A 16,500-nucleotide genomic window follows, 5' to 3' on the forward strand; every position below is an offset into this window, starting at 1 on the left:
ATTTTCTCTGTTTTATCTGTGGATGGTCTTATGATGGTATACAGTCCATTTATCATAAACATGTTGCTGTATTATTTTGTCGATTTGACGTGGCATTTTACCACAGGGTCAGAAATCTCAAATAATTCGCGTTTCATCAGTTTAGACGGTTTGTCGCGTCTTATTGAAACACTGGGAACAAAGGTAACCGCACGTATCACACTCTATAAAACTGTAAATAGTGTAATACAAAGTTCTAGTGCTGTTACAACAATATGCGGAGCATAAAGAAAACATGCAGTTACGTGACTACCGAAAATACAAGCTTTCACTTACTGTAGTTTCATTTCTAAACTGTGTGAATAGGTTCTCTGAATCAAGTCTGTTACTTTTTTATTTATACCGTCCCAGTATTTCAGACTGTCGGATCATACTTTTCTGATAGATAACACTAAAATAAGAACATCAGCCAGTGTGGAACTTTTAAATCTGTGACGACATGAACGAGGAAGTATTGAAAATCCTGAGTAGTTGAGAAGTACTGTGTGTTTCAGGACGGATCTCCACTTAATATTCACATTGTTAAGTTTTAGCTCATTGTATATTATCCTACTTTTCCAAGTTAGATTATCCCATTGATGACTCAGATTTTCAAAAGGGTCTAGGTTTTTCGACTGTGGCTCTCATAATCTCTTTATTACATTTTAACCTCAGCAAGTCCTAAATTTCGTCAAAAGCTGATGCAGGTGGAATTTGGTAGGCAAATTTGGTAAATAGATTTAATTTACAACAATATGTCATGAACCCCTGGGACAGGGGCGTTATTCCGATGGTTTTCGTTGTAATGCGGACGTCTTACCACATTTTTTTTCTTCCAATCGATCCAGATGACATGCGCAGTTGTCAGTTACTATTTTAATCTTTCCAGCGTAATCAATAACAAGAATCCCTTTTGAAACAGACAGAGGAAATCGACTTCACGTTTTGTGCAGTCAAATGATTTCCACCGTCTACTCTGGCTGTTGTTTCGTTACTGTTGTTAAGTGGTAGACCCACGTCTCATCCAAAGAATTAAATAGGAACACAAAATGCATTAGATTATTTTTAAAATATACCAGACAATTCGGAATGTGATCCACATTTTCTTGTGGTCAGTATTCATTAAATGTAGCAGAAGTCTTGCAGAAACTTTTCTTATAGTTAATAATGATGGTACTCTCTCTTATTATATGGTTATGATATTAGTTATTTCATATATGTTTATGCGCCTATCATTCAATACCGTACTTTGCACTTCCTTCAAGTTTTGATCTGTTTTCACGCATGTGGGACGGCCTTAAGAGATAGTCAAGAGAAGTAAGTTTAGGGTAAATTTAAGCTGTCCATGTTCCATCTGTCGGGAATGAAGAAACAAGTTCATAAACCACCACCAACTGCGGTTAACGTTTCGTTGGTAATAAAGCGCCCAAACCATAGGCGTTTATATCAGCATCCTATTTAGGTTATACATTTGAGAGAAGGAAGTTCATTACGATTAATTTAAAAAGCACTATGAAGAAAAGTAGTTCAAAGATTATTATGATACTTGAGCTCATAGTGGAACATATACTTGCATAACAAAGACATAATATATAATTTATACCAACAATATCTCTGAGGTAGGCCAAGGATATTTCACGTTGATATAGTAAGAGTCCCACATTCAAGGACGGATTGCAGCAATCCGTGACTATGTCGCAAGTGTGGGCAAATCGCAGATCGCAGCTGACGATCGCAAATCTCTCAAAATTCCTGACGCGACAAGTGACAATATGGACTCGCTTGTCCAGACATTAAGTGTTGTTGTGTGCTATTGTTTCACTTCTCTGTGATCATTTAGACCTAGAACATCATGCTAGAATTTGTAGTTATTGAATGAGCACAATCACACTGAAAGATGAAGTTGAAGGTGACTTTCCCAGTTATATTAAAACGGAACAAAAATATGAAAAAAAACTGATGCCCTCAGACTTTAAAGTGATTAGCATTTTGAAGCTTGTGCTTCGGAAGTAGAAATCAATGGTAAGCTCAGAACAAAATTCACCTTATACAGGATCGCATCTGATCATTTTGAACTCCTCATGAAACAACTAAAAGCATTATTAATGTTTTATCTTCGAATCTGTAAGGGATAATATTAAATGTAGATTTTAACTTAGATGTGTAGGGCATACCCGTTCTATAACTGTACTTAAGTCCCTTGTCATTTGATATAATCTAACTCTCCGGCGTACAATTCAGTACAAGAGCTACGGAAACCAACAATGGAACATTCGATAATATTTCTAAACGAACAGCAAGATTTCAAAATCACTGTGTAAATACTTGCAGTCATACTAAAAGACTACTAAATGAAAGAAAAACTGGCGAGTTTAAGATTTCTTTGCGAACTACAGATTGGGAATATGTAAACAACATGTCTGACATCGCTGAACAATGTAAGGTATTCCCTAATTATAAAAGGTTTGTTGTGTATGAAACTTCCCGGCAGATTAAAACTGTGTGCCGGACCGCGTCTCGAACTCGGGACCTTTGCCTTCGGTGGGCAAGTGCTCTGTGAACTTTGGAAGGTATGAGACGAGGTACTGGCAGAACTGAAGTTGTGAGTGCGGGTTGTGAGTCGTGCTTAGGTAGCTCAGTTGATAGAGCACATGCCTGCGAAAGGCAAAGGTCTCGAGTTCAAGTCTCGGTTCGGCACACAGTTTTAATCTGTCAGGAAGTTTTATATGAGAGCACACTTCCCTGCAGAGTGAAAATCTCATTCAGTTTTGTTGTAAGTTGCTGAGTGCTCTCATTATCAAATCCTGAGCGACTATATTCCTGATATGGCTACGAAGTCTTTCGCGACGTATTTCTTGAATAAAAATCTCTCGGTGTACATGCCGCGTCAATTCAGGATAAAACTCCAAGCTTTCGACCACTACCTCCATGGTCGTCAGTCAAAGATAGTCTCGGCTTAAGAGTGCCGGGAATTTATACTATTCCTTGTGAATGCGGCAAGAATTACGTGGGCCAGTCTGTGAGAACCGTTGCCAACCGCTGCATCGAGCACCAGCGCCACCTGAAATACAGGTATTTGGAAAAACCTGCGGTGGCTGAACATAGCCTGCTTAGCAAGCATAAGATTTTGTTTGAAGAAACCAGAGTAATAGCCCACGCATCGAATTACTGGGACTCTGTGATCCGGGAAGCAGTCGAAATTAGACTTAGCGATAATAACTTTAACAGAGACAACGGCTATGCACTTAGCAACACTTGGAAGAGTGCATTGGATAAAGAAAAATCGGAGAGAAAAACTTCCCGCACTTTACCTCCTGATTCAAGGGATGGCGCTGCAAGCAACGCTGGATAGAAACTACATCTATGGAAGTAGAGGGCACCACTTCACTACGCGCGATATCGCTGTTGCTATGACGTATTCCAGCCAATCAGAAGCCGTCCATTGCATGTAAAAATGGGAACCTCGCTAGTTCACGACAGTCAGTTTTAGCCCTGACGACGACCATGGAGGTAGTGGTCGAAAGCTTGGAGTTTTATCCTGAATTGACGCGGTATATTCCTGGTAATCTGAGCTCCGACTTAAGCACAATGTAGTGTTTCGTACATCTCAATGTTTATGATGTCATATTTCCTAAACTATTTGTCGCACACTGATATAAGTTTGCAGGTATCTTCAGTGGTACAAGCGAATACTGAGTTGTAAATATGTTGCGAATAAAGTTTGTAGACCGGCCACTGTGGTTGAGCGGTTCTAGGCGCTTCAGTCTTCAGTCCGGAACCGCGCTGCTGCCACGGTCGCAGGTTCGAACCCTGTTGCGGGCGTGGATTGTGTGATGTCCTTAGGTTATTTAGATTTAAGAAGTTGTAAGTCTAGGGGACCCATGACCTCAGATGTTAAGTCCCATAGTGCTTAGAGCCATTTGAATAGAGTTAGCAGTGAAGAAATAATAAATTTAAACGTCATGCCCGATACTGAAGTTTTACTGCAGAGACAGCGAAGATGTAATAAGCGATAAAGTTTTTCCTTTCATCCTTTTGTGGGATGCGGATTTGAAAGAGAAAAAGTTTCATAAAGTTTCGAAATTACATGTAAAATTTCTTGAATGTTGCTAACTGTTCTCATCCCCAAATAGTGGACGGATGTAAACTTGGTATTTTCGCATGGTGAGTTACGCTGCACCTAGACATATACACAGTTTATAACAGTTTCTAACTTTCATACTTGTCTTAATGTGTTACACTTTTAAGGTAAGATTATATCAGTTGAGTAGATTATGGCTTCACCTTAAATTTTTAAATTTGAACTATAATTATATGAAATTCTGAAAATCAAATTTTGTTGCACTTAAAAGTGGTTTGGTACGCAACCAACAACTGGGCCCGGGTGATTGTGCACGGTGTTAGTCGTTTCTTAATATAGATAGCCAACAGTTCCCAATAAAATCGTTTTAAAAGCAGTTTTTTAGATTAGCATTTCCGTTTGTTTATCAATCCGTCGCCTATGTGTGGGGCCCCTACTAGCGTCTCCAAAAGAATATAAAATCAAGTAAGACGTACGTTGCTCCCTCAACATCATATCATTTTACAAATTGAGGTGTGTTCACCAGAACAGAGGTTTTGGGCCATGCACAAACTGAAGGTCTACCAGTCTGGCGTGTGAGGTACTCTTGAGGGGTGGAGTGGCTGCCAGCGGTCGCGAGCAGCGGGCGAGCATAAGCGGCCCCTGCTGGCGTGGCGGTGCGTGTCGGCCGCAGGTGGCGCCTCGGCCGCGACCCCAGCTTGTTCCGACCACGCCTCGCTCGCCCCACTTGTTCGCCACACCTTTCCTCCTCAATGGCCGCCCCGCACCTCACTACACAGGCCGCTCACGCCCATAGATCTCAGCGCCCGAGGTTTCAGAACACCTGAGACTTGTGCAGCAATGCAACAAACCATCATGTTTTATAAGTGCGAATAATCTCGGTGTTTTGCGACAATTACGCTTCTCGCATCGACACCGCCTCTTCCACGTTACAATTTTTCATATATTCAGTTCGAATTTCAGTCCTATAGAGATGAGCTACTCTGATCAAATCCCGAGATATCGCTGAAAGACTAAAATATACATTCTGTCGGCAATAGCTGCTTGATTCAAGTGCTTACTGCTTTCTCGAGGACCCTCGGTTTTGATAGAGGTAAACGCGAACCAAAAGGCTTGGGAAGATACCGTTAATAACAAGGCCAAAATCACACGCCGGCATTTTGAATGGCCCTACACATTACCGTTCTGCAGTCTTGTGACAGCCAGAGCGAGAGCACCAGCAGCAGCGAGTACTGTTTGTATAAAGCGTTTTTGTACTTATTTGCTGCGCTTAGCTTTTAAATAGTTTTTCTGGGAAAACCTAGCGTAGTTTTCGCGTCTCGTATTTCAGTGAGTGTTTCTTGATTATCAGAGTAGCTCATCAGAAGATTATCTTGGGAATTTGTCACCGTATAGAGTAGGGTAAACATAGTCATGTGTAGGGACTGTGGTTGTTGTGAGCGGACGCAAGGAGAATTGGCCACTCTTCGGGGGCAGGTGGAGGCTTTGTCTGTTAGGCTCATCGAGCTCGAGGCGCAGGCGTCGGCTCGTAGTGGCGTTGGGGCAACTGTGGTGAGACCTATGCCTACTTCGGTGGCCTTGGAATCACATGGAACCCCTGATGTCGCTGCGTCTTCCGGCAGTGAGCATCTTACCGGTCAGCCATCACTCCAGGGTGAATGGCGGACAGTGGTGGGCTCGCGCGTGCCTGGCCGAAAGGCGAAGGTGGGATCTGGCCGCGTGGCAGCTGCCTTACCCCTTTCCAACAGGTACGGGGTGCTTCCTAGTGGTGATGACATCGTTTCCGAGCCACCACAGGATGCCTCGCCTGTTGGGCCAGTGGCCGATTCTCCGGCAAGGTCCCGACAGTCACAGAGGGCGGGCCTATTAGTTATAGGGAGCTCCAACGTTAGGCGGGTTATGGAGCCCCTTAGGAAAATAGCGGGTAGGTCGGGGAAGAATGCCAGTGTGCACTCGGTGTGCTTGCCGGGGGGTCTCGTCCGTAATGTGGAGGAGGCCCTTCCGGCAGCTATTGAACGCACTGGGTGTGACCGGCTGCAGATAGTAGCACATGTCGGAACGAATAACGCCTGCCGCTTGGGTTCTGAGGCCATCCTTGGTTCCTTCCGGCGGCTGGCTGATTTGGTGAAGACAACCAGCATCGCACGCGGAGTGCAAGCTGAGCTTAATATCTGCAGCATAGTGCCCAGAGTCGATCGCGGTCCTCTGGTTTGGAGCCGTGTGGAGGGTCTAAACCAGAGGCTCAGACGACTCTGCGACTATAATGGTTGCAAATTCATCGACCTCCGTTATTGGGTGGAGAACTGTAGGGCCCCCCTAGACAGGTCAGGCGTGCACTACACACCGGAAGCAGCTACTAGGGTAGCAGAGTACGTGTGGCGTGCACACGGGGGTTTCTTAGGTTAGAGGGACCCCCCCTTGGGCGAAACGATAAAATACCTGACGGCTTACCAGAGAGGACATTATCATCGTTGATAAAGAACGTCCGTCCTCAGAGACCAAAAACAGGAAAAGTTAACGTAATATTGGTAAACTGCAGGAGTATCCAGGGCAAGGTTCCTGAATTAGTATCTCTTATTGAAGGAAATAGTGCGCATATAGTATTAGGAACGGAAAGTTGGTTAAAACCGGAAGTGAACAGTAACGAAATCCTAGACACAGAATGGAATATATACCGCAAGGATAGGATAAACGCCAATGGTGGAGGAGTATTTATAGCAGTAAAGAATTCAATAATATCCAGTGAAGTTATTAGCGAATGCGAATGTGAAATAATCTGGGTTAAGTTAAGTATCAAAGATGGGTCAGATATGATAGTCGGATGCTTCTATAGACCACCTGCATCAGCAACCGTAGTAGTTGAGCGCCTCAGAGAGAACCTGCAGAACGTCGTGAAGAAGTTTCGTGATCATACTATTGTAATAGGGGGAGACTTCAATCTACCAGGTATAGAATGGGATAGTCACACAATCAGAACTGGAGCCAGGGACAGAGACTCTTGTGACATTATCCTGACCGCCTTGTCCGAGAATTACTTCGAGCAGATAGTTAGAGAACCAACTCGTGAAGCTAACGTTTTAGACCTCATAGCAACAAATAGACCGGAACTTTTCGACTCCGTGAATGTAGAAGAGGGTATCAGTGATCATAAGTCAGTGGTTGCATCAATGACTACAAGTGTAATAAGAAATGCCAAGAAAGGAAGGAAAATATATTTGCTTAACAAGAGTGATAGGGCACAAATCGCAGAATATCTGAGTGACCACCATCAAACGTTCATTTCTGAGGAAGAGGATGTGGAACAAAAATGGAAAAAATTCAGAAACATCGTCCAGTACGCCTTAGATAAGTTCGTACCGACTAAGGTCCAAAGCGAGGGGAAAGATCCACCGTGGTATAACAATCATGTACGAAAGGTACTACGGAAACAAAGAAAGCTTCATCATAGGTTTAAGAGTAGTCGAATCATAGCTGATAAGGAAAAGCTGAACGAAGCGAAAAAGAGCGTAAAGAGAGCAATGAGAGAAGCATTCAACGAATTCGAACATAAAACATTGGCAAACAATCTAAACAAGAACCCTAAAAAGTTTTGGTCATATGTAAAATCGGTAAGCGGATCTAAATCCCCTATTCAGTCACTCGTTGACCACGATGGCACCGAAACAGAGGACGACCGAAGAAAGGCAGAAATACTGAATTCAGTGTTCCGAAACTGTTTCACTGCGGAAAATCGTAACACGGTCCCTGACTTCAGCCGTCGCACGGACGCCAAAATGGAAAATATTGAAATAAACGATATCGGAATTGAAAAACAACTGCTATCACTTAGTAGCGGAAAAGCATCCGGACCAGACGAGATACCCTTAAGATTCTACAGTGATTATGCTAAAGAACTTGCCCCCTTTCTATCAGCAATTTATCGTAGATCGCTGGAAGAACGTAAAGTACCTAGCGACTGGAAGAAAGCGCAGGTCGTTCCCATTTTCAAGAAGGGTCATAAATCAGATGCGAATAATTATAGGCCTATTTCGCTTACGTCAATCTGTTGTAGAATAATGGAACATGTTTTGTGTTCTCGTATTATGACGTTCTTAGATAATACAAATCTCCTTCATCAAAACCAACATGGATTCCGCAAACAGAGATCATGTGAAACTCAGCTCGCCCTATTTGCCCAAGAAATTCACAGTGCCGTAGACACTGGCGAGCAGATTGATGCCGTATTCCTGGACTTCAGGAAGGCATTTGATACGGTTCCGCACTTACGTTTAGTGAAAAAAATACGAGCTTACGGAATATCGGACCAGGTTTGTGATTGGATTCAGGATTTCCTAGAAGAAAGAACACAACATGTCATTCTTAACGGTTCAAAATCTGCAGATGTAGAGGTAATTTCGGGAGTACCGCAGGGAAGCGTGATAGGACCTTTATTGTTTACAATATACATAAATGACTTAGTTGACAACATCGGTAGCTCCGTGAGGCTATTTGCAGATGACACGGTTGTCTACAAGAAAGTAGCAACATCAGAAGACTCGTACGTACTCCAGGAGGACCTGCAGAGGATTAATGCATGGAGCGACAGCTGGCAGCTTTCCCTAAACGTAGATAAATGTAATATAATGCGCATACATAGGGGCAGAAATCCATTCCAGTACGATTATGCCATAGGTGGTAAATCATTGGAAGCGGTAACGACCGTAAAATACTTAGGAGTTACTATCCGGAGCGATCTGAAGTGGAATGATCACATAAAACAAATAGTGGGAAAAGCAGGCGCCAGGTTGAGATTCATAGGAAGAATTCTAAGAAAATGTGACTCATCGACGAAAGAAGTAGCTTACAAAACGCTTGTTCGTCCGATTCTTGAGTATTGCTCATCAGTATGGGACCCTTACCAGGTTGGATTAATAGAAGAGATAGACATGATCCAGCGAAAAGCAGCGCGATTCGTCATGGGGACATTTAGTCAGCGCGAGAGCGTTACGGAGATGCTGAACAAGCTCCAGTGGCGGACACTTCAAGAAAGGCGTTACGCAATACGGAGAGGTTTATTATCGAAATTACGAGAGAGCACATTCCGGGAAGAGATGGGCAACATATTACTACCACCCACATATATCTCGCGTAATGATCACAACGAAAAGATCCGAGAAATTAGAGCAAATACGGAGACTTACAAGCAGTCGTTCTTCCCACGCACAATTCGTGAATGGAACAGGGAAGGGGGGATCAGATAGTGGTACAATAAGTACCCTCCGCCACACACCGTAAGGTGGGTCGCGGAGTATAGATGTAGGTTATAGTTTCTGTGCCCCTCCAGTCAGTGTCAAATGTCCAACAGAGGAGAGTAGAAGACGTGATGAACGTACAACACATTCATTATTCCATTGGTATGAGGAACTTTAGTTGTATTTTAAATTGATAGCATATGTGGGTATATTATCCAACCATTTGCTTTTTTGATCTGATATGTTTCATTGTACCATAACCACTAGTTTTCGAGCCACCACCAACTCATTATCTGATGGAGGCGCAGGTAGACACTAGAGCCGCGATTCTGGCAGAAGTAACAGAAATATAGTGAATGGCATGTTCACGAAACGAGAAGATCATTGTGTTTTAGGACACTTATATTGCACTAGCTTACAGACACACACACACACCGTCTCTCTCTCTCTCGCTCTCTCTCTGTCTATCACACACACACACACACACACACACACACACACACACACACACTTACACAAGTGCGTGATGGCGCACATACATACACGCACACGCGCAAACGCACTAGAACACAGCATTTAGATGCGCTTGGTTTCATTCATAGTAAACAAACACTGAACGTAAGTGCAAAGAGTATGATGATGCATAATATCACGATCTTTGTTATGAGACACTTGTAAGTAATTTATTCCGTAATTTAAGACACATATATCATGTCAAACATCGCGAAGTGTCAAAGCACGACGTCTCGCATCTTCATACACTTTTTGTTTGAGTTCAGCGTGTTTATTATAAACCCTACTGCTCCTAAATAGCGTGGAAGATGCGAGATGTCATACTTTGACAAATCGCGATGTTTGACATGATACACGTATCTTAAATTACGAATAAATTATTTACAAGTGTCTCATATCAAAGATCGTGACATCATGAATAGTTATATGGCTCTGAGCACTATGCGACTTAAATTCTGAGGTCATCAGTCGCCTAGAACTTAGGACTAATTAAACCTAACTAACCTAAAGACATCACACACATCCATGCCCGAGGCAGGATTGGAACCTGCGACCGTAGCGGTCGCTCGGTTCCAGACTGTAGCGCCTAGAACCGCACGGCCACTCCGGCGGGCCATGAATAGTCATACATACGTTCAGTGTTTGTTTACTATGAATGAAACCAATGCATCTAAATGCTATGTTCTAGCACGTTTGCGCGTGTGCGCGCGCGCGCGTGTGTGTGTGTGTGTGTGTGTGTGTGTGTGTGTGTGTGTGTGTGCGTGCACGCGCGCGAGCGCGTGTTTATGTGTGTCTGTGTGTATGAATGGCTGGGTGGGTGGGCAGGTTGGTGGGTGTGTAACCTGGTAACATGTACATTGACGGAATGAATTTCTTAGGGATACCAAAAAGCAGCGCAATGTAAGTATCCCAAACATATTAAACTTATGTAAGTCACCAATGTATGTTGGGTGCAATATTTCCATCATATTATAATGGAAGGGAGTAGCTGCATGTCCTCAACACTCAGCTTTTAACCTTCTAAATTCCATTGGTGATAAATGGGCAAAGTTCTATGGACAAAAATAACAGTTTTACAGTTTAGCAACCACAACCAGGGAATTGTGCAAATGTATAGTAAAAAGATGAAATGAATTTCGAATGGTATATGAGTAATTGGGCTTGCTCTGACGAATGATCAGTGGTTAATCCCTCTAATTAAGTGATGTTTCTAGTCTGTTGTTGCTTTTCACCCTGGTGGTGAAAATATGATCAGCAAGGGTGGAAAACGTAGTGACGAAGAGCTCCATAGCACGAGATTATGCTATTGATAGTCAGGCCTTATGCAAATGTCATGGGTTAATGTCTATGCTTTTCCTCCGTCTCTCATGGCCCACACGACATGAGTGTTTCATTCACAATAATGGTGACAACATTGTGGCAATAACCAGTTACTAAAACATCATCATAAAATAATTGATACTTCCGTAACTGAGTCGGCAATCGCTGTTAAGGCGTTTGTGTGAATTTTAGTATTTTATCTGTATACCTTATGCCTGTGTTATAGTTTGTCTTATATTATGATCACAGCTATTTGTAATGCAGACCCAAATAATGAGGCAGCCTAGCGGAAAGTCAGATTCTGTGGTAGTCCCTTGAGCAAAAGGCTACATAAGGAAAGCGTTAGCAGCATGAAATATTTTTAGAAGGAACGCAATGCCTACTTTCCCCTGTACTACATGGCCTAATCAACACTATTTCAAACTTTATTTTGTATTTGTATGCTTTCCTTCCGATGTTGAAAGTAAGTGACTTATACAAATTTCTCTCCGGTGATTACAACCTTCCATTTATCAAATCAGTTGTTATTTTGTTTGGCTGGTCTTCTTATCAGTTAAGCATACCCATCGATGAAGACGTCTTGTTCGCGCTATTCAGCTGTCGGATTTCACTTGGAGGATGATTTTCTCTAAGAGGACACCTTGCCTCCAAATTTTGTGATAAGTTAACTATAGAATGATGTGATAGCACTTTATCAACAGTCCCATTTCACCCTTTCATTCTTTTAGAATTCAGGCATTAGTTTCTTTTCTTCTTTTTAAATCCACTAAATTCGCAAACATCTCCGATCTTAATCCTATTAATTTTGTCTGATTATCACAGTAAGTTGTTGCTTTTCTCGTAAATGGTATTATTTTTTTTTATTTTCTAGATGTAGTTGCGATCCTTAGAGGCAGTGGACCCAAGGTAGATGAAACGAACAGGTATTTCGTATTTTGCTACAACATCTGGTTGCAGCAGAAATTCATCACGGTATTCTGTCTTAATTTTGACTTGCTTTTGATTAGTGTTAAGCTAAATTTATTACTTTCCTGATCCACTCACTCGAATTGTTCGATCATGTTATTATTTGAAAATCAAATTGTTAAGGAAGTAAACTAAGATCTAACAAACTCAAGATGTACTAAGAAGCAGTGAATACCAGATAGTAAAGGCCTAGAAAGAAGCTGTCAAACTGGATTTTTATTACGAACTCCTTGCTGCTGCGAAAATGAATGACGCATTTCCTGGAACATGAGTGCTGAATTTACACACAGTAGTTTCATGTATTTCATGCACAAAATTTACAAAATGACTGAGTGAATTTATGAGTATTCAGGATGTTGTTTTGTGTGCTTCATAGAGGGAAAGTATTCTAAATATTGACAAAAATTTTACTTAGGCTCTACGAAAATTATATTTTGTAGGTGTAAGTGGGCAACAGAACAGACTTCCAAGCTCAATGTGAAACAGCTGACGTATTCATATTGTTGAAAAACTACGTCAGTAAAGAAACAATAACGATATACTGCTAGATCCATCCTGTTTTGAACTATGGGTAAACATTGGCGTGGATTACATGTACTTATTCAAAATTATTGAGTTCTAATTCTCAGTATATTTACACTACCGTATTTTATACACAAAATCCTTAATCACAGTTCATATTTTTCAAATATAAATCAGAACTGTCCAACATTTTGAGTAGGCAAGAAGTTGACACTGGTGAACATAATACCAAAATTATCAAAGGTTTTGGTGGTCTAAGCTTCACACGTAACGGTGACAAGCTGAGACTAATAATAAACCGTCTACCAAATCTTTTGAAACTAATCGACTGATAGAATAAGCGGTTTTAATTCTAGTTGTCGTGGCTCCATAAAATAAACTTCGCTGAATCGTCTTTATATTTACTTCATGGAACCGGGTCGCTTTACATAGTCGAATAATTTGGGGAGACAGATTTTAAATATTAAACTTCAGAGAGCAAAGACATCTACCAACCTTCTTGAACTCTGATGTTCAAAGTCGACAACATAAGAAGACGAATGCATACTAGAGGAGCTAGTACAAACAGAACAGATCCTCCGTGCTATTTGCACTTAACCTATAACTCACTTTTACATGAGAGGTGTGATACTGCACGGTTTTTAACATTTCAGATAGTAGGCAAATCAAACTGTACAACAAAAGAAAACATATTTTCCTGTTTAAGTATTACCAGACATACGGTTTCATAGTAATTAAGCAGAGTATTCATTTGAGGGAACTGTTGATGCATGAAAACTACTCAGAGTTCGCCAAGTACGTGTTTCACTCGAAACTTGGTCGTTGAGTCGCTGTAAGCCGTAGATAGTCTAGTGTTTTCTCCAGTCTGAATAGCAACATCAACGGAAATGTTCAGGAGCTACTGTGTATAGACAAACTTGGAAAACTGTTGGCGACAAAAGAAAGTAAATCACTACTTAGTAAAGATTCTCTGTGGCCCATATCTTCATTCGAACTGAAAATCTTTTTTCTTGCTTCCATTTAAAGTAAACCACTTAAGAATAATATCAAAAAAATTAGCATTTCTCAGTAATGCGGAATGTTCTTAAGAAAATCGCTTCATTGTTAAATACATAGTCTACTTTTGGGGCGTAATCTTCGTGTGCAACACTTCGGGTAGTGTACCTTTATATGACTATTAAGAAAACTTATTTCAGTGTTATCTGCTTTTCGATTTCTGCTTTATCTGCCGTCGTGAGGTACTAAACATTGCAAATGAAATTAATCCACTCGTATTTGGTTCCTCGTTGGCTGTGGCACATTTGGTGTCTTGAGAGAACTGTGGTAGTCACTTCATCCGTCATCCATAGGCCCACACTTACTCATGGACAATGTGATTCCGGATTCAAGGTGGAGAATTTGTGCCTGGGATTGACATTCAGAGAATGTATCTTCCGTGTAATTGGCAAAATGAATAAGCAGTTCACTATCACATCAGGAATTATGTGACTATAGTATCGAAGGAAATTGCTCTCTTCGTTCTAACATTTATTTGGTTTCTTAACCTCTTCGTCCCATTTGGTATCTTTAGTGAACAATGGAACTCACTTTACTATTACTGTGAGTGACTTTTTTGGTCATTTAGTCAAGACTAAGTGGAAGTCTTTTCAGCGTTCTGTGAGACTACATTTCCTGTAACGAACACCAACAATGCACCTCTCTCCCCTTCCCAAACGAACTTGGAGTTGTTGAGAGTAGCATAGACATCTTTCTCTGGTCTACAAGAACACAGAACTGGAGTCTTCTGTCATCAGTGTTACGGAACTGAGGCAGAGGTGTTGAACTGTAAGGAAGTGAAAATAAGACTATGAGACCCACGAGGAGAATTATATATTTTTCTCATAAAGCTAAATCTTTAGTTATATCAGTCAGCTGCACTCGTTCGTACGCGACACATAGTTCGATATGAGGTGTTCTGGGATCCTTAATGATCAGTCGCGGAAACTGATGAATTTTTTTTTGCTAAATGTGACTCTCATATACACAATTCCTCCTTATTTATTCACGGAAAATGTAGTCCCGCAAGTAGGATGGTGACTTTGTGCCCGAGGTTGACAATTTAAGAACAGTGTAATTAGCAAAATAAATAAGTAACTCAAGTTTAGAAATTGTGTGTCTGTTGCTTACTGACAAGACAAACTTCAGGAGCGGCTATTAGTTTCACGGCTAGTTTGAAAATAAAAATATGAACGCATGCTTCGAAGATTATTTATTGCCATACAACTGGAGTTACATATTTTTTGACAATATTGTAATTACTTTTGAATCTTATAACAAGGATAAACTTTTTGTGTTGTTTCCTGAAGGTTAATGTAGAATACCGTCATGTGCGGAAGAAGACTCTTGTACTCTCAAACATAAATTTATAAAAATACAAACCTGCATATCATCCCACAGAATAACGAAGAAAGGAAATACAGCATGTATGATGTATTATGTTTTTCCGTCTTCTGCGTTTCACTTCATAGGAGAAACATGCAGAACATAGTTTTTAACTTCGGTGTTTCGGCAAATGTATCGCGATTGCAAATCCGGATGTAGACTATGAAAATAGGGAAAATTTTGGACTAGTGGGAGTAGTTACATAATGTATGTAACGGAACACACGCGCATTAACAATTACGGAACTACATTGTCGAACTGCACCACAAAGCGACCGTTTGGGTGATACAATGAGTAAAAGAAATTAATTATTCTATTCTTTCCTTTGCTCTTGCTGCTGCACAACTTTCGAGAACCACCCCGAGGTGAATGCCTTCTGCTCTAGTTAACAACATTAAAAGACATAAAATGTGTATCGCTAAACATGGGGCAAATTCACAGTCGTTGAAACAGCTTCACACAGCCACAAATATGGTGCTGTAGAATTCGAGCAAACAAGCAACGTTGATAGTGTGAACACATGACATATTCTGCTCTCCAAATGCTTCTTTCTTTTATTTTTTACTTTCGCTTTAGACAACCTCTGTTGTACGGTTATCCATTCTTAAGTTATAAGAAGTGTCTCACTGAGAAAACCCAATAGAAGACAACTGTGTTAGTCATAATGCCATCGAAGAGGCAGGACCCAAAGAAGGTGGAAATGACCTTCCGACTGGCACTGATGACATTTTGCTGCACGAAGGTGATTGGCCAGAAAACGGCGGGTCGAGCAGGGCGCCAGTCACGGCAAAGAGCACCTGTCGGCGGAGCGCAGCGATATTTACCGGCAGCGAAGAGCATGGAGAAGTTGGTGAAGGTGCCCGCGGCGGTGCGCGACAGGTAGTCGGCGGACGTCTTGATGTCGAGCATGACGGCTGCCGGCTGCTGGCTTCGGCTGCGCTCGGCTCGGCTCGGCTCGGCTGGCCTATGCTCGCGCTACCCTCGTCACCACCGGGAGACGACTGCGGCGCCTCCGTTCGCGGCACATCGCACGCGGCAAGTGCCGGCGCGCCGGCCAGCGCCGCGAGGCGAGCGCCGCCGGCTGGGGGAGGGGGCGCGGGGGTGGGGGGCGGAGCCGGCGGCGCGCGGGCCAATGGCGGCGCGCGGCGCCATGCTGACGCCCCCACCCCCGGCCCGCGAAGGCGGAGAGCGCATGCTGCGGGGGAAACGAGCGACAAACGGCGCCCCGCCGCCACCCGCCGCTCGCCGACCTCAGCGCGCCGTGTTATGGAGATAGCGGACCTTTCCTTTCCTTCCTCGGCCCTCCAGAGATAGGAAACGGCAGTGTCCCCGCCTGTTCACCCCTCAAACACAACTCCCGCCCACACTCTCTCGCTGGCATCGATCAGCTGCAAGAAACCGACGACCTGCGTCCCCCTCCGCCCAAAG

General features: G+C 42.4%; 1 protein-coding gene across 1 annotated transcript in view; it reads right to left on the bottom strand.

The window, feature by feature from the left end:
* The window catches only part of LOC126458351 (transcriptional regulator ERG homolog), a 293,460-nt gene extending 277,479 nt beyond the window's left edge, over nt 1-15,981 (bottom strand). The window contains exon 1 of the mRNA XM_050095320.1: nt 15,897-15,981. Within this exon, the coding sequence (XP_049951277.1) occupies nt 15,897-15,981 (85 nt within the window). The remainder of the gene's footprint in view (nt 1-15,896) is intronic.
* Nucleotides 15,982-16,500: the final 519 nt, after the last annotated feature.

This window comes from Schistocerca serialis, chromosome 1 (genome assembly GCF_023864345.2).
Source record: "Schistocerca serialis cubense isolate TAMUIC-IGC-003099 chromosome 1, iqSchSeri2.2, whole genome shotgun sequence".
In the NCBI taxonomy this organism is placed as follows: Eukaryota; Metazoa; Arthropoda; class Insecta; order Orthoptera; family Acrididae; genus Schistocerca; species Schistocerca serialis.